The sequence below is a fragment of the Lynx rufus genome, unplaced genomic scaffold (genome assembly GCF_022079265.1).
Source record: "Lynx rufus isolate CCGP_SWC_20201006 ecotype Redwood Valley unplaced genomic scaffold, mLynRuf1.p SCAF_9, whole genome shotgun sequence".
Classification (NCBI taxonomy): domain Eukaryota; kingdom Metazoa; phylum Chordata; class Mammalia; order Carnivora; family Felidae; genus Lynx; species Lynx rufus.
Genome location: NW_025814897.1, coordinates 78,178,167 through 78,205,206, shown reverse-complemented (window position 1 = coordinate 78,205,206; position 27,040 = coordinate 78,178,167). Strand labels below are relative to the sequence as shown.

Below are 27,040 nucleotides of genomic sequence, written 5' to 3'. Positions count from 1 at the left end.
TTGTGTTTTATAATCCTTAATGTCATGCATTTAAAAACATCATGAAAAAGGATCGGCAGGCCTCACCCAATGGTTAAAGAAGGCAGGATACAAAAATAATTGTCTCTGACCTAGAAGGCAGAGTCGGTGACTTATTGGCCTTTATAACACCTAGTACAAAACTGCCTCTCAAGAAATTCCCTAGACTTATTCAGAATTTAGTCAGTTCACTCCCATTTTAAGATTCCCTTCTTGGGCCACCTGGGGGGCTCAGTCGTTTAGGCGTCCAACTTCAGCTCAGGTCATGATCTTGTGGTTTGTTGAGTTCAAGCCCTGTGTCAGGTTCTGTGATGACAGCTCAGAGCCTGGAGCCTGCTTTGGTTCTGTGTCTCCCTCTCTCTCTCCCCTCCCCTACTCACACTCTGTCTCTCTCAATCTTCCTCTCTCTTTCAAAATAAAATAAACCTTTAAAAAAAAAAAAAAGATTCCTGGGGCGCCTGGGTGGCTCAGTCAGTTAAGTGTCCGACTTCTGCTCAGGTCGTGATCTCAAAGTTTGTGAGTTCGAGCCCCGCGCTGGGCTCTGTGCTGACAGCTGGGAGCCTGGAGCCTGCTTTGGATTCTGCCCCTCCCCCACTTGTGCTCTGTATCTCCCTAGCAAAAATAAATAAATGTAAAAAGAAAAAAAGATTCGTTTCTTCCTTTTTACTTCAGAGGTTTCGTTCTTTTTAACAATTGTAGATAGAGCTAAGTTCTTTGTTTTGTTTCTATTTTAGTTTTGGCTTCAAGACACAGGAATTGCTGCATTATTACTTCTTACAGGGAGCATCCATTAGACAAACAGCCTGTGGGAAATCAGACATGACCAGCAAAGCGGTATAAACACAAAACACATACGAGACAGCTCCATGCATGATATGTAATGCATTTTCAAACTGCTAAGCAAAACAATAGCAGGTATTCATGTAGGCAGCTCCTAAAAGCTTATACAGTTGGAGAGCTCTACATACTATAAACTCAATTACCTCATCTAGAAAACATTATGCCATTACTCTGCAATGCACCAGTACCACATACCTTGGACCACACACACACATATGGTGAGTACTTACATTTTAAATCATCTAGCAATCCTCAGACATTTTCAAATTAAAAAGGAACATTTTTCCTCGAATTTACAGCCCCTTAAAAATGTTCTTGTTATAAAACCTGTAAATGGTCTGCTTTAAGAAATGGCATGCATATTCATTATTGATTTGTTTAAAGGACCAGAATTTCTCCAAAGCATTTAGCAACAGCTCATTTTAAAGTAATTAATTTTCTATTTTCCATATGGTGAGAGTGACTTTTCCTGACATAGTATTCTATATCCACAGTGCTTTGAAACAGCAGTGGCCACAGTCAGTGCTATCAAATATCAGAAAAACAGTTCCCCAGTTACACGCCTTGCCCATGTGCCTGCATGCGGTTAAATGCAGGATGTGAGCCTATAAGTGGAAAAGATGATGTCACTGTGGAAAAATTCGATCAGATTTACTTTTACGCTCGGGGGCAATGTTCTGCTGATGTTATGAAATTATGTAGATGAAAAAATGTGTGTGTGTGTGTGTGTGTGTGTGTGTGTGTGTGTGTACTGCTTCTTCTAAGCCAGATCTGTTTTGTTTTTTTTTCATGTTTTTGGAACTTCAATTCGACATGTTTTATTTTTAGTCTTATGCTTCGTATGCTTTTAATGCAACCATTATTTACACTACCAAACAATAGCTGACAGTTTTAACTTTTGAGAGAAAAGAACCGCTGAGCAGTTTTGAAGGAGGGCGATTTATCAGCAGATTCACATAAACATATAGCTTCTGAAACCTGGCAAATTTCTAAGTTCAGTGCTGCCACCTTGTCTTTCTCTTCTCCCCCTCACTCTGGAATGTGGAGATTCTTGGCAGGGTACTGAATAGGGCTAGAAATACCCCTTCACATCTCTTAGCTCATCAGAAGCAAACTCCAATAAGAAAAGAAGCTTAGGATTTGGGAAAGTGACTCACTCTTGCTCATTAAGAGGTTGGCAACTACTGGTTTAGAACACAAGTAGGGAGCCAAATATGATAATGGTAGGGTATATTTTACTCTCTTGTAATTTGAGGGAAATTCTAAAATAATTCTGATTCTTTTCATTTGCTTCTTTATACATAAAAAGAAAACCATCTCAAACATGAGTGTTGTCACAAAGGTTAATCCCATGCTTTGCACCTGGTTATATTCCATTTAGCGAGCCCTGTATGCTTGTCCAAATAATTTTAAGTATGTAAACCCATAATATCGTTCCACTTCTAATTTCATCATACAGACATCTCAACAAACTTTATACTGTTTTAGGTAATTCCCAAAAAACTTCAGCCCACCTGGCTTAGACATTGGCTGTCTTTGCCACCCACCGAAGGAGTTATATATATATAAGGGAAAGTGGCAATTTCTTCTATGATTTACTGAGGACAACCAAATGAGAATAGTTTAAATTTTGACTCTGTGATAATAAAAGAGGAAAAAGCTGTAATAATAATGTATGGGTAGTAGGAACAATCAAATTAATATACTGAAATCCACTTAAAATCATTGCAGTAGGCTTAAGCACAATGGCCATTCTATTTTATAAAGCAGATATGGTTTTTAATTGGTATACCTTTTGATTTAGACAGCAGATGAGACACACTCAAAATAAAAATTTTAAACAACTCTGTGCATGAAAACTTTTCAATGTATACTACTATATGCTTTAAGTTCTGTTCTAAATTCAGTCACATGATAAATATTGCCTTTCTTTTATTTAAACTGTGGCTGCTTAAAATTAATTTGTTTTCAAATCATTTTGTGAGCTTGATCTCAAAAATCTATATAATACCACATGCATCTTATTTCTCCCTAATAGGTAGTAAATTCCTTGAGAAGACTGTCTACCTTTACATCACAACCATTATTACCAATGACACATACGCACAGAAATATTCACAGTAAATAATGTCATCTCTTGTTTCTAACAAGAGCTCTTATACTCATCAATCATATATCAACTTTTAAAATAACATATATAAATAGGGGCGCCCGGGTGGCTCAGTCAGTTAGGGGTCTAACTTTGGCTCAGGTCATGATCTGGTCAGTGAGTTGGAGCCCCATGTTGGGCTCTGTGCTGACAGCTCAGAGCCTGGAGCCTGCTTCGGATTCTGTGTCTCCCTCTCTCTCTCTGCTCCTCCCTTGCTCTCTCTCTCTCTCTCTCTCACTGTCTCACTGTCTCAAAGATAAATAAACATTAAAAAAGAAAAAGAAAAAAAGAAATAGGACTCAGTTATTGTAAAATATTTGTAGTTCATACTATTCTCTATTATTTAAGGTTGTTAAAATGATGAACTTGCTCTGCTCCATGATCATTTTTATCTCCTTTTTGAGTTAACCCTTAGTTAATAAAATAACACATTTTTTTGGAAAGCTGACACCAGCGTTTATTGCTCGTTGTTCTTACGCACTGGAATTCTCTGACTCCCTCCTGCAGTTTTACAGAAACTGTATTTTTACCTTGGTTGTTAAAGAGTGTTTTGGTAGATGGCTAATTAGGGCTCTGAAAAGAAACAATGGTTCTTATATTCCCATTTCACTCACCAACTATTTTATTGGACAAAAGGGGCAGTTATTGAGAAAAAGATGCAAAAAAAAAAAAAAACCCACCTCCACAGGGATTATATCTTTACAGCTCCTCAGTCATTGAAAGACACAACCCTTAATTATTCTAGTAGTACCTTATTTCAGGTCAAAAGTACCCCTTGAGAACTTAGTCCATGAAAGATCCTAAAATTATTCTTTTTCTTAATTATCAATGATAAGCAAGTTCATAAAGCCATTAGTTATCACTCATCTGATCCTTTTATTATCCTTTTATATTTTATATTTTATTCAAACCACAGCAAACACTATAAACAGGTCTTAAAAAGTAATCCTTCAATGGAATAAAACATTGGGATATTAATATGCTCATTTTTTGTCATCATTTTTACCTTTAGATAATGTTCTGAACTCAAATAATATAACATAGTGTGTGACTACATAATCTCATTTGCAATTAACTTAAATGACCCATCTCCTCCAGAACTTCCTTACTAACTTAGACCTCCATGGTCTATTACTTCACCAATATCTTGTCAGCACTTTTAATGTCCTCAGATCCTTTTTCTTTCCCTGAACCACCCCAAAATTCTCCGATTCTCTATTTTCCCCATTACTTAAAACGTCAGCTTTGTGCCTTATGATTTTGAACATCAAAGTGTTTGAGTGAAGCAAAACCAGCAGAGGGAGGAATTTCAAACTTGGTGACAAAAGTCTTCGGGTTAAAAATCGAGAATTGCTAAAACCCACTGACAACAGCATTCTGGATCTACAAGTAAATATCTATATTGGCCCATTCATTCATTTATTCATTCATCTAAAAACAGATCTACTGAAAACCTATATGCCAGATTTTATGATAGACCTACATACAAATAAGACATTAACCCAGTTCTCAAGGGTCTTAGGGTCTAGTAAAGGGATAAAGGTAAGCAAAAAACTAAGTATAACAATATAGTACAGGTACTCCGACAGGTGGGGAAACCATAAATATTAAAAACATCTCTACTTTTCCAAGATCCCTCTACCTTTTCTTTAGGAAATATTCCCTATCTCATTTTATTCAGTCTGAGAACACATCAATCAAGGTGAAGCCATGACCTGGTCAGACAGCTGACTGTTCATCACACTAAACAAACTCCCTCTTGCTAACATTTGAAACTTGAGAGAAATGATAAATGGATTTAATAGTTTAATGTTACTGAGCACCCATGTATACTAGGTATTACTCAGTGCTTATGTATATTAAATTTAGCCTCCATAACAACTGATACGTTAGGTACTATTATTAGCTACATGGTTACAAATGAGGATGTTATGGCACAGAGAAATTAAGTAGTTTTCCCAAGCTAATTAACAGTGGAGTTAGGATTTAAACCCAGAAAGTATGCCTGTTGAGTCCACACAATTAACCACTCTATTTAGCTGAGCTCTCTAAAAGTGTTTAAAATGATTCATTCTAATAATGGTACTCTGAAGTGAATGCCCATGTATCCACGCTTTATAACCTTCAGAGTTGGTATAAATCCTAGGTCCTCCAAAGCCATCGGTTTTTATTTCTTTAGTCTCAGAGAGTAAAGTTCAGGCATTTGGCATTAGAAAACTATGGGATATTTGGAATTGGTGTTGAGGCTAATACTGGAACGGAAAACTAGCATTCTCTTTATGGAGAATAAACTGTTTTTGTGGGCTTTTAAGCTTACACTATTTTGGCATCCTCTTAATGAAAAAGAATACAGGGTTATGAACAAAAACTTAGATAGGGAATTAGATGTTTAGTTAGGGCAATAAAATAAGGCCCAACAAACAAACAACTTTTAAAGAGGATAAACACTGGAACCATCAGAGAAAAAGAATATAATATCTTAATCAATTAACTGCCTGACAGAACACTATTTTACTTTTCCTTATAGATTTTGGCTTTATTTATACTTTCTGGTTGCTCCTTCACAAACAGTAACTTGGAAATCTTTTCACAGAGAGAATAGAAAGATAACCCGGTCTTTCTTTTAGCATGATTAAGCAAAACGAAATCTTTTTTAACAGTTTAGAATAATCTTTCAGTCTCATAACTCATTATTAATAAATGCCATAAATTTTGAAAACTACTAAAATTCTGTTGTCCCACTTAGAGAAATTTGTCGAGTTTCTTTTACATGTGAGCTTTTGCATGCAGAATAATTTTCCACAGGATAGTTGTGATAGAAATAATTCAAGTAATATGACTTGCATTTGGTATTGGCTCTTGTCCTTTGCTTAATTCCTGTCCCCTGACCAGTTTTCTGTTTCCAAATGGGACACAGCTAGACATTCTTATCTTGGGAGAGTGGCAGAGACATAAAGAGTGGGGGTAAGCTGGGATGAAACAGCAAGCACTCCTTCTCAGGAACTGGGGAAGGTACATGGTGGATTCCCCTACCTCTGGTATTCTCCTGGACCAGGCTAAGAAAGGACTACGAATTAACCTGAACATTCCTGGTACCATTGCTCTGTTCTTCAAATCTCAGCTAGCCATAGTCAGAGCTGATGATCTCTATCAGGTATCAAAATACTGCAGTCTAGATCAGGATGGAGTTAGATCCCTCTCACAGCATAACTCCTAGCCAACACAGGAATCCCTGGCCAACCAGTTATGTATCTCAACATACATTTAAAATCTTGAGTGCCACTAAGTGTATTATGGCAGGATTTTTCTTTATTAATGTAATAGACTTGGAGTGTTAGTCTGAGGAGAACAGGATGTAAATTGAGATTTGGCAGAATTAATGCACTTTAACTGCACTAAATAGAATTCGGTGTGCTAACGTGGACAGCCACAGATGATCCCGTTAATAGTCTGCTAGATTTGCTGACACAAACGTAGATGTGATGCTAGCCCACACTAAATGACAATAAAAGGCCAGAAATCACTTAGTAAAATACAGGGGAAGGAATTCAAACCTTGGAAAAGAAATGCAGCATGCAATTTGTAATGTGGACCTCATCGAAGCAAACTTTTTACAGTGTCACTCAGTGGGGCCCAAAGATGCTCTATTTTTCGCTAAGATATGAAGAACAGGTTGGTGAGGAGAGTTCCCTAATTTCCTAATGTGATTTTTCGCTTCAGAGAGAGGATGCTGGTGACAGGAGCTTTCTCTTATTAATGTGAATGGGGATTCTCAGGGTGGCAGAAATACATGGTAGCACTTTCATAGGCAAGGTGGATATGGTTGCTAGCATACAAAGTAGGCCAATCAAATCTCTTAGAATAACCTGCCCCACAGGAGATCTGAATGTGGTTTATTAATCATGAGGCCTTTAGCTGAAAATTGAAAGGCAACTTCCTAAGTTCTTGGCGTTGTATAACAGAAACAGCAACAGCAACACAATAAGAGAATCTTTCTGATGGCCTAGTTCTTAGACTACAGCCAATTTATAGACCCAGGGCCCATTGAATGAAAGGAGTAATGATCTCAAGTCTTTCCTATAAAGCTTCCTTCTAATCTTTAAAGGGACTTGAAGAGTTTGCTATGCATGGGGATCAAGTGACAGATGGATTTTGACCTAAGCCTAAATTACACTATGACTATTATGCCTTTGAACATATAGAAGCTATTTTTACATTTTTCCATGAATATATAATTGGCAAGGATATTCTCAGCAACTTTCATAATTTTTGTTCCCTAACATATGGGATAAAATGTCACAACTTAGAAAAAGTCAGAGATTCATGCTACTATCAGTGACCTGAACATTGCCAGAAAAGTGATTTCTATCACACCTCCATTCAATTCCCAATATGAAAGATGGATGGGACATGGGGAACAGCAGGGATATTATAATGAATCAATAGTGTCAATCGAGTTGCTGTTCCAGATTTGGTCTTTCCATTGAAGTATACATATTAGAAAATATCCTAGTACTTAGCATGCATCTCTTGGTCTGGAAATGCAATTTTCTTAATCCTGAAACATAGAAAATTCCAGAAGCTGTTTGCATACACTTGACAAAAATAACAGAAGTGTTTTACTATCCTGTATATCGGCTCAGGCTCTGAAACCTAAACTATAGGAACATTTCAACATCACACAACACATTCTTCTACTAGGTCCACGGTATTTGGCTGACTTGACGTTACAGAGCAGGAATAGCAGGCAAACTAGATGGCTTCATAAAATACATGCGCTCTAGGGGATAAGTTACGTGACAATTCAGGATGGGGTTTTGTTAACTAAATGAAGTTTCTGGATCCAGCAGTAGGAGCCATGTCGGAACACTGCCTTCTATGTAAAGGATACTATGCACATGTTCCTAACTTGCTATTGTTGTCTTATGGAGGTCGAATCTCCATCTTGGGACACCAGGGACCATAGAACTTGAAATGTTTACTATGAACTTAGTGCCAGATAATCAACTTGGCCACATTTTCGGTGGTGCCCACCAATATTCTATCACTTACAGATATTCTCTCACATATGGCATTCGTTCAATTAGGCCTTAAGATACAGGTAAATTCCATAAGTACATCATTCACTCCCAATTATACCCATTCTTTCATATTGCTGCTTTTGTTTTCCTTAGTCCATACATACAGCAACCCAGATCAAGTTGAGTATCAAGTCTCTTATGACTATTTGACTATGGGTAGAAAAAAAAGTTGAGCTTCTTTTCCTAACATTCTATATGATTCATCAACACTTACTGCTATGGCAGTGAAACCTGACTTAGACATAACCCTGTAAGATGGTCTAGAACAGAAATACCCCCAATGAGAAAAAAAAAAAAAAAAAAAACTCAGCAAGATATTTCATGGCCTCTGATTAAGATTTTCCTGGTGATCAAGGACTTAGAAAATTGGTGACAAGGAATTAATTTTATATTGGTAAATAATTCACCTTTATATATTTAAAATTTGAAGATATTTGTATTTTTTTTAAATCCTGAGTAATTGGATTTTATCCCTGACTTTTTTTTTCCTTTTCCTCTCAGTCCCAGACAGCAAAATAACTCAAAAGAAAAAAAAACATTTATGTCCACATCATTACACCTTTAGTCCCTCCATTTATCATGACTCACTCTGTTGGTTTAGTCCTAGTCCTAGCATTACATTTGTATTTAAAAACCATGAATTTCTTAAGAAATACACAATTATTTTAGTTGTACAGCCAGATATAGATGACTCTATATTAATCACAGCTGAGATTTTCTTTTCAAGAAAAACCTTTGATCATTTCTATCATACTTCCTTGTTCTGTCAGAGGCTTCAGCAGTAAACACACTTTTCTGGATTTCTCTGAAATCAATCTTGATAAGTAAGATGTTCTCCAAACAAAACATGCTATCGATTTTGAAGGGAAAAACTCAAATCTCTATGTTTTATCTAATTCCTTGATGGTTAGACATCCTGAGGTAGTGTTATCTTACAGCTCAGAGAACTAGATATTCTTCTTTTTTTTTAATGTTTATTCATTTTTGAGAGACAGAGACAGAGTGCAAGTGGGGGAGGGGGCAGAGAGAGTCAGAGACACAGAACTCAAAGCAGGCTCCAGGCTCTGAGCTGTCAGCACAGAGCCCGACGTGGGGCTCGGGCTCACGAACTGTGAGATCATGACCTGAGCTGAAGTCAGACGCTTAACCAACTGAGCCACCCAGGCGCCCTGAGAACTAGATATTCTTGATGGGCAAATGTACTATGGACATTCTATCTGACTAGGATGTTCTTTCCCTCAAACAAGGCCTGGATTCTACATTTAGATGGTGAATGTTCAGTTCCTTCCTTGGAGCATAATGTAGCATTCTACTAGCTAACAGAACTTCTTTTTTTTTTTTTTTTTTTCTTTTCTTTTCTTTTCCCTTCTTGTGCTTCAAAACTGATCTAACCATTCAGGGCTCTTTGAAGTCAAAGAAAGCTCTTAACCCAGGAAAACTCTGATGCCTGGGGCAGAGACTGTCAAGATAAATGAGACAAATGGAAAGGAATGTTAGGAGAAAAAGAGAGGTTGAACCCTTTGAATGACTGGCACCATATTGATGCCCCAGTCGTTGAGAATCTTGTATACAAATCAGCAAGTATACAAGATGGCTGGTGTTAAAAGAAAAGTAAATACACAATAAGAAGGGGTTCCTACAGTTGAATACTATCCGGACCAGGAAGTGAAAGTTCATATATCAAGGTAACAATTATTCTGTCCTGATTGGAGATGCTAACTTTGAGTCAGGTAACTAAGGGTCAAAAAACATAAAATATGACCTTGGACTTATCACTTATTTTGGTTTTCTTACCCCGATATGATATTGGAAAGATTTGTTTTGGTTAGATTTTTGCCTTTTAAGGTCCTCAGCTCCAGGAATATTAACATTTATAGTTAGACTTAATTAATCATATTGTGGTATATATGAGTTAATCAAAACCAAATTATACATTAAACTGATGCACGTGAGTCTCAAATACTTCTACCTACCTATTGCTTAATTCTATGAAATTTCTGCATTGCTTCCATGCAAAGTGAAAAAATGCAAAGGCTAGGATTTACTACTTATAGCTAACAAACAGAGAGAGGCTACTTTTATTGATCTATTATTGATGCCTAGAAAGAAAGAATCATAGGATATCATTTACTTTCATTGAGATATGTTATCAAGCCAGAATAGGATATAACTCATGGATTTATAACTCAAATATTAAAGATGTAAACTGTCTAACATATTTATTAAATAGGCTTGCAAGTATTAGGATTGTTTAAGTCACTCTTAACACAGACATACTTCACATGTACCAAGTATAACTTACTCATCTGAATGTGTTTACATAGCTATAAAATCTCCAAATTAAATATCAATTAGGAAAAGTAAAAATATTGCTATGAGAACGAACATGTGAGATTTAAGTGCTAGGAGAAAATTACAAAGGACTTCCTGTGACATGACTTAAGAAGGGATCAAGTTTGTGGTTGATTTTTTTAAAAGTAATTATGTTTTAATATCTCCCTAAATGTAACAGTTTCACTAATTCAGCAAAGGTATTAACCAACTTATCAGTCTTTACCACTATTGTTTTTCCTAGATTCTAAAGTGCCAAGGTAGAAAATAATTACACACACATACAATCAGGTAATATTGTAACCCATAGGTTATTCATATGCAATTTGAAAGCCTCCTTGTTTTTCTATGGGAAATATTCAATGTCAACCTAACTACCTGGGTCTTAGTGAATTTATTCTTGTTTAAATTTAGATTTAATAACAGCAAAATACTGTACAGTTTCATATAACATCTATTCCTGTTTTAGACAAAAGATGGATTGAAAACAAAATTATATTTGATTTATGAAACTGCTCATATCAAACTTGGATAGATTGACAAAATTATATTTATGAACAGTAATTGAACAGTAATAGCAATGAAGTATTAGCCATGTGGTTTCTCATCTTTTGAAAAATATTTCATAAAATGTAAAAAAGGAAAACTAACCTTCTTTGCACTTTTTTCATATAGTAAGACATATGCTATTTTGATTTAAGCTGCATATTGTTGGAAGTAAGTTGTAAAATATATAAATTCTGCCAAGGACACAGAAGGTAATTCAGTCAAGAGTAATTGTGTCGACTTCTAACTCAAATTAAATTTGATTTTTTGAGCACTGAAAGTGAGATCATAAAGGGTATTTTTAAATCTACACTTGTTCAATTACCAGTTGAGTTTTTATACTAAAATATATTTATTATAATCAGAATAAATTTGAACTTTATATTTAATTAAACAAATTGCTTAGAGTCAAGGAAGTATTTCAAGTTTAATAAGACCTTGCTTTATTTTTACTCACTTTGAAAGGAAAACTTAATTTGTTTCTTTTTTTATGTTTTATAGTTGTATTATAAAAATGATATAATTTGAAATGAATGTTTCAAAGGAGAAACAGCTATCAAAATCCTGATCCATAACTATTCTATTACATATTCTCATGGAGATTTACAGAAAAGATACACCTATTTGTATATATCGTGTTAACTATGAGTAGTTATATTTACAAAGTACTCATCTTTTTCTTCTAGTTTCTTCTAGCAAATCAAAAATTCTCATCAGGATCTCTTAACTCTTTCACATAGGGAAGGGAAATAATATTTTTCTAAAGTCTTCTTTGTGCAATGATTTCTGGAACGTATATATGCATAATTATTACTCCTACTTTACAGGTAAGGAAATCAAAGATAGACATGTCCAATTAATAAATAACAAAACTAAAACCCAAGCAAAATGTGCCCAAGAACAAAGCCTTTAAATTATAGGTTAATGCTTTGGGGGTTCTCTTACAGCTGATGGCCGTACAATTCTATTTGGAGATCTCAGCTTCTGTTTTATAAAACATAAGCTTACAAAACAAAACAAGAAAACCTTACACCAGCCTTTGTAGAGTTGTTTATTCTTTGTTACTATGCAGGGCTCAAGACCTTGGCATTGAAGTAACGGTCTCTCTTCTCAACAACCAGCAATTTAAATAGAAGTTTCAGGACCAATGCAATATTAACATAATGATCTCAAAACAATCTTGCACCCAGCAGTTTTTTCCTCTTTGTTAATTATTTCACAGTGAACCTTCTATACAAATTGTCCTCCTATTAGGCATTATGTTTTCTGCTCGGTCAGCTGATAGAGTCTCATTACAATGGAAAGCACGGCAAAAGAATTATTGGTTTCCTAACGTCCTCACACTAAGTGTGACATAAGCATGTTCATAAATGATCTATCTCTTCATGTCTATACTACACACAGTGCGCTAAAATGAGAGGCTTAGAAAAAGAAGGTCCACAGCAAATTCTTGCTCTGTCACTTACTAGCCTGGTGATCTTCCACAGATCACTTAGCATCTATCCGATAGAGAAAAAAAAAGATGAACACAGTGGTTCCCAAATTTTGCTGCCCATGAGAATCACCTGCAGAACTTTGGAGACATCCCAATCCCCAGGTTGCACCCCACAGAAATTAAATCAGGATGTTCAGGCACAGGAGCCCAGTCTGAATCATTTTTAAAGACACTCAGGTGATTCCAATGTGCAGCAAGGTTTGGGAACCACTGCGTTAACTAACACTTTCAAAGAGCTGCTTTTAAGATGGAAAATATAATGGAGGGGCTTTGTATATAGCATACAGTACTTCACAGAGTGATGTAAAATATTATCTCCAAAGTAAGTACAGAGCTGTAAAAAAAATGCATTATTTTAGGGAGCTTGAGTTTTGTTTGAATTTTAGTTCAGTAATCATAAAGAAACTATACATGAGTAATCAGATTTACTTTTTTTTTTGCCACAGTTGCAGAAAATTTAACAATTTTTAAGTTTTTATGTTAAGCTATTTTCAACATTATTTTAAACTTATTTTTTCTTATGCTTTTTCTTTCTCTTTTAAAAATTAAAAAGTGTCATCTATCTTGTTTCTTCCAAAAAATACCAAGCATCAGGGGCACATGGGTGTCTCAGTCGGTTGGATGTCCAACCTCTGCTCAGGTCATTCTCTCACAGTTCGTGGGTTTGAGCCCTGCGTGGGGCTCTGTGCTGACAGCTGAGAGCCTGGAGCCTGCTTCAGATTCTGGATCTCCTTCTCTCTCTGCCTCTCCCCTGCTCATTCTTTTTCCCTCACTCTCTCAAACATAAATAAATAAAACAATGTAAAAATTTTTAAAAAGATAACAAGCATCACACTCTCATTATGAACTCATAATAACCTTAAAAGAATATGTGCACAAAGGAAATCTGAGCAGTCAGAAAAAAGTAATTTGTCTAAAGTTACTTAGTTCAATGCTACTACTTACAAAAAAATTACACACTCCAGATACTTTATTCCAATGATCTATTATAATAATCTATGTGGAAACAAAGACCTATTCAGTAAATCTTTCTTGACCAGATTTTGTTCATCACCTGATTACATAAATTATTTCTGTGCTAAATTTGTAATCAATACATCAGATTCAACCAGCTTATACACAGTACTTGTTTTGTATTAATACCATCAATTTTCATAACCTTCTAGTTAATTAGACTTACTGAAAGGATTATGTAATTTATGTACAGTGCAAATTACATGTTGCCTGATTAAAATGCATCCTCTGTGTTTTGTTAATAGACATATTAATGCACCATTGACAACAAAATACTAAAATTAACCTCTGTTCATAAGCAACTACAAATGTAATCCGCCTCCTGAATGATTTTGCCTGGGGATCCCCTACCTTTGTAGGCTTGTTAGCATCCATGCCCTCTTTGAATTTCTCCTGCATGGTTTCTGCAAGTTGACAGAGCAAGGCACCATTATCCAATTTTTCCATAAAAGTTTCTGCTGTAATCTCCTTCCCTGCAATAACAAAAAGGAGAATTATAAAAGCATAAGCATTCCCCAATGCAAATATGACATTCATGCCAACATATCTGACACAGAGCTTTTATCACCAAAACTTCTATTCCAGCTGGGTTGCATATCTGGGATGGGAACACAGGAAAAGAATGTTTCTCTGGAATTTTATGTTTTCCTCTGGTGGCAAGAATCTCAACATTTTAGATGTTCATGACATAATTTCAACTGCATAAAAGTTTTATTTCACATTCAAAATGGCAAAGAGATACCCTATGTGAGAGTCCCTCCACTTGGCAATCCAGAGGAATAAAAACCAACCAGTCAACGAAATTCAAAATGTTTTTCCCATGATTGCAGTTTGACCTCTGAGATGCACTCAACCTACCCTCAGGAGCCCATTTGATTACTCTGGCCCACAAGGTGAAGGCAGAAGGCAGAGCCGGCATCCTGTGTTTTGTTTATGTCTTTGACTACAAGAACACCATAAGCTCTCTTTTCTTTAATTTGAAATAGAGTCACAGTGCATTGAAAAGTCAACCACCATTGGCAACTGTAGTGGCACGGCCAATGTGTAAACCACATCTCTAAGTTCTATTGAGTTTGTTTTCCTGATTAAGATGATGAGGTGAAACTAATGCAACCCTGAAAGAAACACTACCCTCTAACCATTCCTCTTCCTACCACCATCCTTGAACTGAGGATTATTGGGTTCAGTTTCTGCTTTTCTCTCTCCTCAAAACCACTCGGCTTCTTCTACTGCTCTTATGACCATCATTTACCATTGTTCATCCCTGGCAGTTAACCAGTTAAAGGTCGTTTGTCTTCATTCTTCTATTCTCCCCAAACAGATTTTGTTTCTTCATTTTCCTTTTATTTTATAATGGCTTCATTGTGATATAATTCACATACCTTACAATTCACCCATGTAAGTGTATAATTCAGTGGCTTTTAGTAGACTTGTGCAATCATCACCATGAACAATTTCAGAATATTTTATCACCCCAAAACGAAACCCTATACCCTAAACCTGTTACTCCTGATTCCTTCTTTCTTTCAGTGTTATAAACCACTATTTTTTTCTTATATGCAACCCAAATTAACCTCTCCCCTTTTCATGCACTCTAAGTCTCTTAAGTTTCAACATATTTTATTTTCCTGCCTTAATTTCCTATAACTTATGAGTCACAGCTCCTATAGATCCATACTTCCTTTTATTTCTGGTACCATAATATTAATAAAAATTTTGGGGGTGCATGGGTGGCTCGGTGGGTTGAGCATGTAACTCTTGATTTCAGCTCAGGTCATGATCCCAGGGTCATGGGATTGAGTCCTCTGTCAGGCTCCATGCTGAGTGTGGAGCCTGCTTAAGATTCTTTCTCTCTGTCTCTCTCTCTGCCCCTCTCCCTCACTGTCTCTATCTAAAATAAATAAAATGGAAAAAAAATTCTTTTTTAATTTTCATGATTTGATATTTAAACCTCTAGCAACAAAAACAACGGCTATTCCTTGTATCCTCAACTTCCTTCTCCAATACATATCACACTCATTGTTAAAATTATTGTTGCTAAACACTACCCTTCCTGGGTCATTATTCTTCTTTATTGCATAGTCCCTAATCTTCTGTGCTACCCAAAATATGAAATATATCCACTTTAACATATCCAAAGGATGAGCCTTATGCCTCTAATCCACTTTTCTAACCTAGCATCTTTATAGTCTCCTTGATTCTTGGTCTACACAGTGCCTTCACTGTTTCTCTAGCAAGACCTTCCCATTCCTACCACCAAGCCTTTCTTCCTGGTGGGCCCCTGTCTACAATATCTTCCTACCTTATATCTGCCTGACCAAGTTCTATCTTTCCTTTAATCAGAAATCCACAAAGAGATTCTCCCAGTGTACACTGCTCTCTTTTCTACATGGCCACACTCAAAGGCATCACTCATTTTGGTAACTTTCCAAACTTCTTCTACTGCTAGTAATATGCTTTGTGTAAAGTTCTTGTCTTCCTCAAACTTCTTTTTTTTTCCTTTTTTCTTTAATTTTATTTTTTAAAATTTACATCCAAATTAGTTAGCATATAGTGAAACAATGATTTCAGGGGTAGATTCCTTAGTGCCCCTTACCCATTTAGCCCATCCCCCCTTCAACAACCCCTCCAGCAACCCTCAGTTTGTTCTTCATATTTATGAGTCTCATCTGTTTTGTGCCCCTCCCTGTTTTTATATTATTTTTGTTTCCCTTCCCTTATGTTCATCTGTATTGTCTCTTAAAGTCCTCATATGAGTGAAGTCATATGATTTTTGTCTTTCTCTGACTAATTTCACTTAGCATGATACCCTCCAGTTCCATCCTCGTAGTTGCAAATGGCAAGATTTCATTCTTTTTGATTGCTGAGTAATACTCCATTGTATATATATTCCACATCTTCTTTATCCATTCATCCATCGATGGACATCTGGGCTCTTTCCATACTTTGGCTATTGTTGATAATGCTGCTATAAACATGGGGGTGCATGTGTCCCTTCGAAACAGCACACTTGTATCCCATGGCTAAATGCCTAGGAGTACAATTGCTGGGTCGTAGGGTAGTTCTATTTTTAGTTTTTTGAGGAACCTCCATCCTGTTTTCCAGAGTGGCTGCGCCAGCTTGCATTGCCACCAACAATGCAAAAAGAGATCTTCTTTCTCCGCATCCTCACCAACATCTGTTGTTGCCTGAGTTGTTCATGTTAGCCATTCTGACAGGTGTAAGGTGGTATCTCATTGTAAACCTCTTTTTTTAATGTTTATTTATTTTTGAGAGAGAGAGAGAAAGCAGAGGAGGGGCAGAGAGAGAGGGAGACACAGAATCAGAAGCAGGCTCCAGGCTCCAAGCTGTCCACACAGAGCCCCGCATGGGGCTGAAACTTGTGAACCATGAGATCATGACCTGAGCCAGTCAAATGCTCAACCGCTCAACCGACTGAGCCACCCAGGTGCTCCAAAAGCACCTATTGTCTTCCTCAAACCTCTTGGGGCAATATCGTGTGTGTGTGTGTGTGTGTGTGTGTGTGTGTGTGTGTGTGTGGTCCTACAGAGGGAAGTATAATGATATTACCATAGTAGGCACCTAGATAATGTGTTCAGTGAGCACATAAATTAACAAATAAAGAAACAAACTGCTGGAAAATTTGGAGAAAATGCTGGGTATTATTTCTGTAAAGAGTGGTTAAGTTAAAGCCAAAAAAAGGAAAAAAGGAGTGCTTTAAAGTTTTGTACTGAGACTCTCTTAGGAGCAGCTTTTATCGTAAGGGCAACGCATGCAGCTCAGTTCCATGAACACCTAAAAATAACCCAACTGGAACAACAGATAAAGTCCTGGCTTAAAGTTCAACTCACAACATAGAATATATTTGGATTTCAAGAAACATCTGTTTGGAATTCTTTTTTGTTTGTTTGATTTGGTTTGGGGGGAAGGGCAGGTAAAGAAGGAAAGACAATTAACTTTTTAAAAATGTTCTTTCTTCCCTACTGGATGCTTCGCATTTTAGCCCCCAGATAGGATGATGACTTCTGCAGGTGGCAAAACATCAGGAGCCCTAACTACTCACCACAGAGGTAGCCTACACAACACTACTATTATTTCAAAATTGTATGCAGCTGAACTTCATTCAGGAATGAAAGTAATATTCTGGAGATACAAAAGGCTGGTCCAGCAAAATTTGTGTTATGCAGTCACCATGTTGGCCTGCATTGTCTAGTAAGAAAGTAATTCTGGAAATAAGTAGGAAAAATAAGTATTAGAAATATTTTCAAAATTACCAAATTTACATTTTGACGTAGAGAAGGTAAATTTTACTCCAAATTGTTGAAGGATCCCTTTATAAATTACTTATACGATTATCTTCATTTAAAAGAGCTCTTTAGGTATTCGTCTTTCCCGAAGTTCCATGGCAATGTAAAGATTCTATTCATAATGGTAAGTGGCAAGATGATTACAGTTAATTTAAAAGAACTTGTCAATTATAAAAAGAAAAATGTCTCTCATTAAAAAGTTATTAGCAATTTACCAAAAGGTATGATTTTTACTTTTTATACATTATACCTGAAAAATTTTCATTAGCCTGATTTTCCTGAATACTTAAAGAATGAGTTTACATTAAACATCTGTATCTAATGAAAAATATATTAGGTGTCAGCTTTCAATTCTGTATATTTTATAGCTCCAAAAGGTGGATTTTTTTTTTGCTAAAACAGACACTGTTACATACTTTATAGTTGAAATACTGCCTCGGATGAAGGAAAAAATGCAAGATGGAGAAGTTTTTTTTTAATCTTCATGTGTAATATATTTTCCACACAAAGAATCATAAAATATATTTTTAAACATACTTTATAATTATAAGAAATCAATATAAACTTTAGATGGAATGATATATATTATCTTATTACATTAATATTACCAGTTTTTTTTATATCAGTATATGAAGTTAGCTCAATTTAACCATGACAAGTCCATTAGAACAAGGTATGAAATACTAATTCCAATTCTGAAGTAAACATTATAAAAAATGAAATATCTCTGCTAGGCAAAACCAGATCTTCTTTAATCTGAATTGGGTAACTGTTTTGAGACATTAGATTATAAATACTAGATGCAGTAAGATTCTAGAAGAATAGAATCACTTCTTCCCCAGCTCTGTCTTCCCAGGTTATTGGTATGCTTAGGAAAAAATAGGGTGAGTGCCTGGGTGGCTCAGTCACTTGAGTGTCCAACTCTTGATTTTGGCTCGGGTCATGATCTCACAGCTTGTGAGTTCAAGTCCCAAATCGCACTCTGCATGGAGCCTGCTTAGGATTCCCTCTCTCCCTCTCTCTCTCTGTCCCTCCCCCACTCATGTATACACACATGTGTGCACTCTTTCTCTCTCAAAATAAATAAATTTTGAAAAAGAAAAGAAAAGATAGGGCAATGTATAGATATAATCAAATCATCTTGGAGTACCAACTGACCCACACTAGGATGTAAAGACTGTTGACTTGAAGGTTAATCTAAAACAGTCTTGTCTAGAAGTAGTATCTTTACTTCTTGCGTTCATAATTGCGGACTTTGATCGTCATACCACCAATTCGGTCATGACTGACAGCTTGCCAATAGACAAAGATCAGGGAGTTTGAGTAAAGATTGTAGTTAATTCACTTCCTCATAAAATGTTAGGGCACAATCATATGAAATGCAGATCTGCCTGAAATTTTTTGTCAAGTAACTAAATCAGCACACACGCTTTTACACATCAGTGTATTCCTCCCAGAAATATGCCTTGTCATAATTTCCATAAAGATTAAGTATCAACCTGTAGTGTTTTGGACTAGAGCCACGTGGAAAAAGAATCCTTTTTAACTTCTACCTTGCGAAGAAAGAAAGCTTTCCTCCCAATCAGTTAGCAGATATGATAACATCTAATAATGGTATTTAACATTTGAAACCTAACTATATGTCAGGCACTTTACAGGTATTCATGTTTTTTAATCATCTCACCAAACTGTGAAGTTTGGCTATTATTGTATTCACTTTATAGATGATAAAACTGAGGTATTAGGTTAAGCAATTTGCTTAAAATTACTCAGTGAATCTGGATTTTTAACCCATGATGTCTACGCCTACAGTCCAATGCTCCTAGCTAGCCACTGTGCTTGGCTACTTAAATAAATATTTGCTGAATACACAAATGACTAGTTTCTATAATAAAGCATTCTCCCTAATTCTTGTTGTCTTTTTCTCTGCAGAAACTCCACCAAAAGCCTTTCAGGAAAAAACAAAAACAAAAACAAACAAACAAAAAGAAAAAACAGAAACAGCTTGGGGATGAAGACAGTGGTGCTAAAAACTGAATAGCAGTCCACTGTGTAGATCAGAGAATAGCTGAGAATGTCATTTAGGCATGTTCTGATGTGAGGCCTGATTCATTGCAGAGAAAACTGGTGTATGTTTTCTCTAGAGCTGATCCAGGCAGGACCAAACTCTACTCCAAGCTCAATGCACCGCTCATTCCCAGCATATTTCACTAATTGCAGAACTCAAAGAAACTCATCTGCTAGCTTAACTCAGGTTAGCCAGTGTTTTGAGATTGAAATTTGAAGGTTGGGAGATAGGAAAGGACTCATTATATCCAGAAACCCTAGATCAGCATCTGGTCCCCTCTGATTCACAGTATCTACCCTGCATGTATATCAAGAAAATACAAAGCTGTTTCTGTTGGAAAAAATGGGTAAAAAAAATGAGGCAGTATCTTCTCTGAAAGGTGTTAACTCGTGAACATGAATTTGATTCTCTAAACTTTTGAACTAGCATAAGATACCACCTCTCCTAAGGAATTTTTATTGACTATGTCAAGAATATGAAAACTTTGCAGGATATGGATCTGATAAAAGGATTTTAAGAAAAAAGAAAAGAAAGTTGTTCCAAACTCATTATACAGCAGTTGTATTTGACAGAAGCAGCTTCAATAAACAGGTGCTTAATTTTTTAATGTTGAAATATGGTTAATTTTAGAAATAACTGAAAATTGTAAAATATTCTATATTGATCATATTAAGCATATAATAACTGGATTTTCTTTCCTGTGCATGTAGGAAAGTCAGGCAAAGGGTAAATCACCATACTATCAATTACTATAATGCATTTTTAAATTTAAGTGAAACAATTCAGCATAATGTAATTTGTAATATATCTTATGATTTACTCAAAGTCCCTGCATATATCCAAATACTTATACACTTACATCCTAAAGATCTACAATCTTTAAAAACAATGTCAATTTCTTGGATGCTTAACAACTAAAATCTTTTCTCAAAAATATATTACCATATGGTTCATACAATGTTATCAACCAAATACTAATTGAAGGTAAAGGTAGACCATTATTTTTAAATGATTAAAGAAACACAAGTGAAATAAACAACTTGAGAACATTTACATTAGTATATTCATTTCAAAGTTAAGCCAACAGCAATATTCAATACTCCATCAGCAATCATGAAATCCATAGAATCTGCCTCATCTATTTCAAGGAGGGGTGGGTGCTATAATCTGGGACTGTTAATTTAATAACATGCTGTTTATTCAAAGTGATAATTGTTTCCCCAAGATTTATTTGTATAATCACTTGAAGTTCAAATGTGTCCTAAGGACACAGTTAAATAACAAATGGGCAATAACTAGTTCATGAAAAAAAGTAACAAAACAGAAGGCCTAAAATAAAGATGAAATGTATATATTTAATGTGTAACAGGACACAATGGCCAAAGAAATGTTTTATAGGGAAGAATAAAGGGGTCTTTGGGGTTCTTCTGCTGTCTTTTCTGAATGTTGCTCATAAAACGCTCCATGGTGCCAGGTACTAGAAACATACTTGGACTACAAAGACTATTTTCAATAAGATGGGTAGATATTTCCAAGAATGTGTGAGTAGTCAATAAACATTACACGATGATCTTTTCATGAATCAAGTTGGTATGCTATCTCATAAACAAATCCCAACTACCATAACTATTTATTCACCATAACTAGTTAATTTGTCATAAGATAGCTGGCATTTAATATTCTAATATATAAATTTCCATATAAAAACTCACTATTGTTGCTTTAATTTTATGCCTAAGAATGTAAAGTGCTATTTATTATTGTTACCAATTAATAAGTACCTATTAAGTACCTGGAAATTACGGTATTATATAACTCCATATATGGCATGAATGTGAATATTGGTCTCTGAACCAACAAAGTAATTATTTTCTCTAACAAACATTTTTATATACCAAAAAATCTGAATACACTTTGAGTGTTCTTTAAGAAACTATATCTTATATTTTACATTTTATATATAGGAGCAGAAATATATGAATCTAAACAACCATTAATACTCCTTTTGAAAGACAAAAAAAGTCATATTTTAATCAATTACTTAAAAGAAGCAGAAAGCCTTTCCACAAGTAAGGTCCACATCACAATGGCACCATCTAATTGAAAGGTTTAATTTAGTATATAAATTTCTACATTGCCAAAAAATGCAGAAACTTTATATGGAGACAGTATCAACTTTGAAACTACTTTCAAAACATTTCTAACTTTCAAGTAGATGAAAAACAAGAATTGAAAGAGAACTACACAATATAAATTTGCAAATATCTGAGGTGACAAAATGGTCAGTAATAAATAATTTTAAAATTTAATTTAAGGACTCCATTTCCAAAATATGTGAATTCTAAATGTATCTATTATGTGTAATAAAAATACCCTCTTTTTTTAAATTTTTTAAATGTTTATTTTTTTTTTTTTTTAATTTTTTTTTTTTCAACGTTTTATTTATTTTTGGGACAGAGAGAGACAGAGCATGAACGGGGGAGGGGCAGAGAGAGAGGGAGACACAGAATCGGAAACAGGCTCCAGGCTCTGAGCCATCAGCCCAGAGCCCGACGCGGGGCTCGAACTCGCGGACCGCGAGATCGTGACCTGGCTGAAGTCGGACGCTTAACCGACTGCGCCACCCAGGCGCCCCTAAATGTTTATTTATTTTTGAGAGAGACAGAGACAGAATGCAAGTGGGTTAGGGGCAGAGAGAGAGGGAGACACAGAATCCAAAGCAAGCTCCAGGCTCTGAGCTCAGTACAGAGTCCGACATGGGGCTCGAACTTACGAGCTGTGAGATCATGACCTGAGCTGAAGTCGGATGCTCAACCGACTGAGCCACCAAGGCACCCCATAAAAGTATCTTCTAACATAGCCATACATTTTCTTCTCCCTTCTTCATTACCATTCTAGTACATAATGCATTTTCTTAACTCCAAATGCTTCACCACTTTAAAATAATCTCAAGTTATGAGTTTACTTTCTAAGTTACCATGTGAATATTCACTTGAAAGCTATTATCTCTCTACTTCTACGAATATAAGTCAATGCGAGGTGGTATGTTATTGTACCTTGAGATTAAGATTCCCTTTCTGAGAAAATTTCACAAACCATCAGTTGCATGTTTGTTACCAAATACTAGCATTAAAAAAATTATTCTTATTCTCTAAAAGAAAGATTATTCATTTATGTAAATTGTTTTCACTTTGTTTATGCATATTGATGATCTCAAACTGGGTCTCAAGAGATGGATTTCTTGGAAACCTAGACTTTTGGAACTGGAAAGGACATTAGAGATCATCCACTCCAAGCCCTTCATTTTATGGTTGAGGACACTGAGCCCAGAACAGATAGCTGAGTGACTTTGGGCAAATTTCCTACCGAGTGGCAGAGCCAGAATCAGAAGCCAGGTCTCCTGACACCCAGTTAGGAGCCAGGTCTCCTGACTTTTAATCCAAGGATCTTTCCATTACACACACAGTGAGTCTCTATTCTTTGAGGATGTCTTGGGCTGCTCACCCTGATCAATCTGCTTTGTAAATGATCACATTCACCAAATAAAATGTCTTTGATGACAAGTCACCAGACCTTGGAACATGCTTATACAAACAGGCTATACTCTAATCATTATCTTTCCCTGACTTTTCCTTCACCCTACAAAAAATTATAAAGCCCCTTAACATGGTCTTCAAAGCAGTATGTGATCTAGCCCCAACAAGTCACATGAACCTCTCTCCTTCTTGGTCTGTGCCACTGATGCCAGCCTTCATTGAGTTCTTCCAAGGTACCAAATTCCTTCCTGTCTCAGCCTATGCCATTCCCTCCACTCAGGTTATTCTCCCATGCTTTCTCCGGCTAGCTGTTAACTATTCTTCAGTTTTCAGTTTAAATATAAGAACTTTAAAAACATTTTTTTTATGTTTATTTATTTTTGAGACAGAGACAGAGAGACAGAGCACAAGCAGGGAAGGGACAGAGAGAGAGAGGGAGACACAGAATCCGAAGCAGGCTCCAGGCTCTGAACTGTCAGAACAGAGCCCGACGTGGGACCCGAACTCATTAACTGAGAGATCATGACCTGAGCTGAAATCAGATGCTTAACCAACTGAGCCACTCAGGCGCCCCAAATATAAGACCTTTTAAAGAGGATACCCCCTACAAGCCCCCTGAGCTTTGCCCATTCACACTTCCTTCTTTTTACATTCTTATTGCAACCTGTATCTTTTAGTGTTTACAAGCTCAGTTAATGAATTATTTATTCACTTACTTCTTTAAAATGTTTCTTTTTCAATTTACTCCAAACTCTTATAAGAGCCGGTACTCTATTCCTAATCACTATTCTATCCTCCAGACTTAGCAGACTGTGTCTAAAACACAGTTAACTACAAGAATTAGTATTTCCTAGCTAGTTGATTACTATGTGCCAGATCTATTTCTAAAGCTGGTGATGTCATTCTAATTTCCAACAATCTTATGAGGTTGGTATTGATATTATACTTATTTTATAGATGAGAAAACTGAGGCACATTGCATTAAGACACTTGCCTAGTATCACAGGGCTGGTAACTCATGGAATTGAGATTTGAATTCAAGCACTCTGATTCCAGAGTTCATTTTTTAAACTAATATATATTATACATATAATATATATATTTTTAGATTTATTTCTTTATTTTGAGAGGGACAGAGATGGTGTGAGTGGGAGAGGGGCAGATAGAGAGGGAGACAGAGAATCCCAAGCAGGCTCTGCACTGTCATTGTGGAGCCAGATGTGGGGCTGAAACTCACAAAACCATGAGATCATGACCTGAGCCGAAATCAAGACTCGGAAGCTTAACCAACAGAGCTACCCAGGGGCCCCTAAACTGATATATGATTCTGTAGCACACTCAAATATTTGTTGAATATATTAACTTATCCACAAAATCAAATTAACACTATCACCAAACTATATAAATGGAATAACAATGACAAACCATATAGCATTTAGAAGATGCCCAGTACTAATTAGCATATGTATTTTCATCATTTACTCCCACAGCAACCCTGTGGAATAACACTACTATTATTACCACTTTACAGATGAAGAAACTGAGAGACAGACAGCATAAGTAACTTGCCCAAGATCACATTGCTAGTTAAGTGGCCGATCTGGGGTTCAAGCACAATAGGCAGTGTACTTCAAATCTGTGCTCTTAATTTCTCTTCTATGCTGCTACACTTGCAATAGCCTGTGTATCTGAGGACAGCTCAAAGTTAATGATAAAGTACTAATGTAACAATCATTAGTAAACCCTTGAAGGATGAGAGAGAGAGAAAGAGAGAGGGAAATCCATCTGCCTAGACAAACTTGACTCCCTGTATGTGATGGTGATAAAACCTCTACCTTTGTATGGATGTCTTACTAAAAGGGTACAGCCCCTTCCTTCCAGGGGATATAGTGTCATAGCGTAATAAAGGGTCTTCCTGGGAATGCCTTTGGTACTCCTGTCCTTACCCTGTGGCTGGGCACGCTGAAAACCGACACGTAGCCCTGCTACACCACATAGAGTCATATGTACACACTGAGGAAAAAGGAGACATCTCACCTTAGGATAAAGGCTTAAAAAACGTAAAAGCCCTGCAAAACTCCAGAGCCATGGTGAGCAAAAGGAAACGTTTGCGAAAATGTGCTAAAATCTTGCCAAACCCTGCCAAAACCTTGCTACGTTTTTAGATAAACAGGGCACTCTCACTAAGCTCCTCATTTTCATCAGCTGGAAAATGAAGATAAAAAATGTGCCTTGACGGATCCTTTAAATAAGAAAATAATGTTGTGAAATCCCTTCTGCAAATGATAAAGCACCACATGCTTTCTATGTTTACTCTGTATTCAACTCTTCTATCATATATCTATAAAGGTCCTTTCTTCAGGTTTTAATTCTATCCTCTGTGAAAAGCTACTGGTGAAAACATGATGATCCTTTAAATGCACGATTCCATTGTGCACATGGTTGAAATTTTATCCTATGAATATGCTGGCAGAACAGAAAAAAAAAGGCAGCCTTAGCATGAGGTAGCGTTTTTCTCAGGGACAAATTTTGGAAGAGCACTTACAAACAAAAATGAAATGCAAAGAAAACTTTAGTTCAAGGTTGGACGACTCCAGCCTGCTCATTTAGACAAAGGATAGACAATTTTGTTCTAGAGTCTGGGTATTCAGCAGTTTTGGAAGGTGTGCTACAAAAGTAGGACGAAGAAATCTAGTTTTAGAAGTCAGATTTTCACAGACTGTGGCCCGCGTGCAGTATCAAAAGAACAGGTCAAATTGGTCAGCTGCATGAAAGAAAAGTAAAAAATAAATCAGACCGGCCTATAGACAAAACCAGAGATTTGACCACACATTTCCACATTTCAATGCATGATACTGGTATTACTAAGCACAGTTCATGTGAGAGATATTGAGAAATTCATTTAAAATTTCCACCTGCCTCAGGTTTCCCAGATGCAAAATCCAAATAATGAAATCTTTCTTCCCAAGGTGCCGTCACATGCTTAGGTGAAGGACACTACATGAGGGGGGGAGAAAAAACAGCCTGTTACCTTGGCTCACAAAATAAGATCTTATAACCTTACCTAATAGATTGGTTAACCACAAGGCCAGATCTTCTTTCATCGGTAGCAAATTCGCTTCATGTCTGCTGGCCAGCCATTGGCTATACTGATGCATATCAGAAAGGCCAGGTCCACTGCGTACCTTTGGGCTCAGAGCAGTGCACATCATTTATCCACTTGTAATACCTGTTTTGAAAACAAAAAAAAGAGGAGTTGCTTTTTGTATAGACTTGTCTCGTGAAAATCTTTCTGCCAATGACACAGGAAGGAACCAGATCCATGGACGTTTTGATGACGGGTGAGGTTTTTAATTATTAAACCCCACAAAACACTACTTGCTTTATCTGCACTGGCCCTATCACTTTTGACCAATCACTTGGTAGGAAACAGCAGCAATCTGAGGTCAAATAGAAAAATCAAACACTAAGCTCTAAGCTCATGTGACACACCATACTAGAAAAAGTCAGCGTCTAAGGCAAGAAATTCCACTATTCAAAAGCAATGAAAAGGGCTTGATTAAAATTTTAGAATCTCAATTGTACACTCCCAATGTTTGGGTTCATATTTGAAACCACAGATTTCCACAAAATTTTAGAACTGAGTGCAAGCAAT

At 36.3% G+C, this 27,040-nt stretch overlaps 1 protein-coding gene across 2 annotated transcripts in view; it reads right to left on the bottom strand.

Annotated features, from left to right (window-relative positions):
• The window catches only part of GAS2 (growth arrest specific 2), a 121,726-nt gene extending 95,129 nt beyond the window's left edge, over positions 1–26,597 (bottom strand). The window contains exons 1-2 of one of the 2 annotated variants that reach the window (XM_047072360.1): positions 26,450–26,597; positions 13,826–13,947 (exon numbers count right to left, since the gene is read on the bottom strand). In XM_047072360.1, the coding sequence (XP_046928316.1) occupies positions 13,826–13,947; positions 26,450–26,597 (270 nt within the window). The remainder of the gene's footprint in view (positions 1–13,825; positions 13,948–26,449) is intronic. The other variant, XM_047072359.1, reaches the window with a different exon arrangement.
• Between the last annotated feature and the right edge of the window lie 443 nt (positions 26,598–27,040).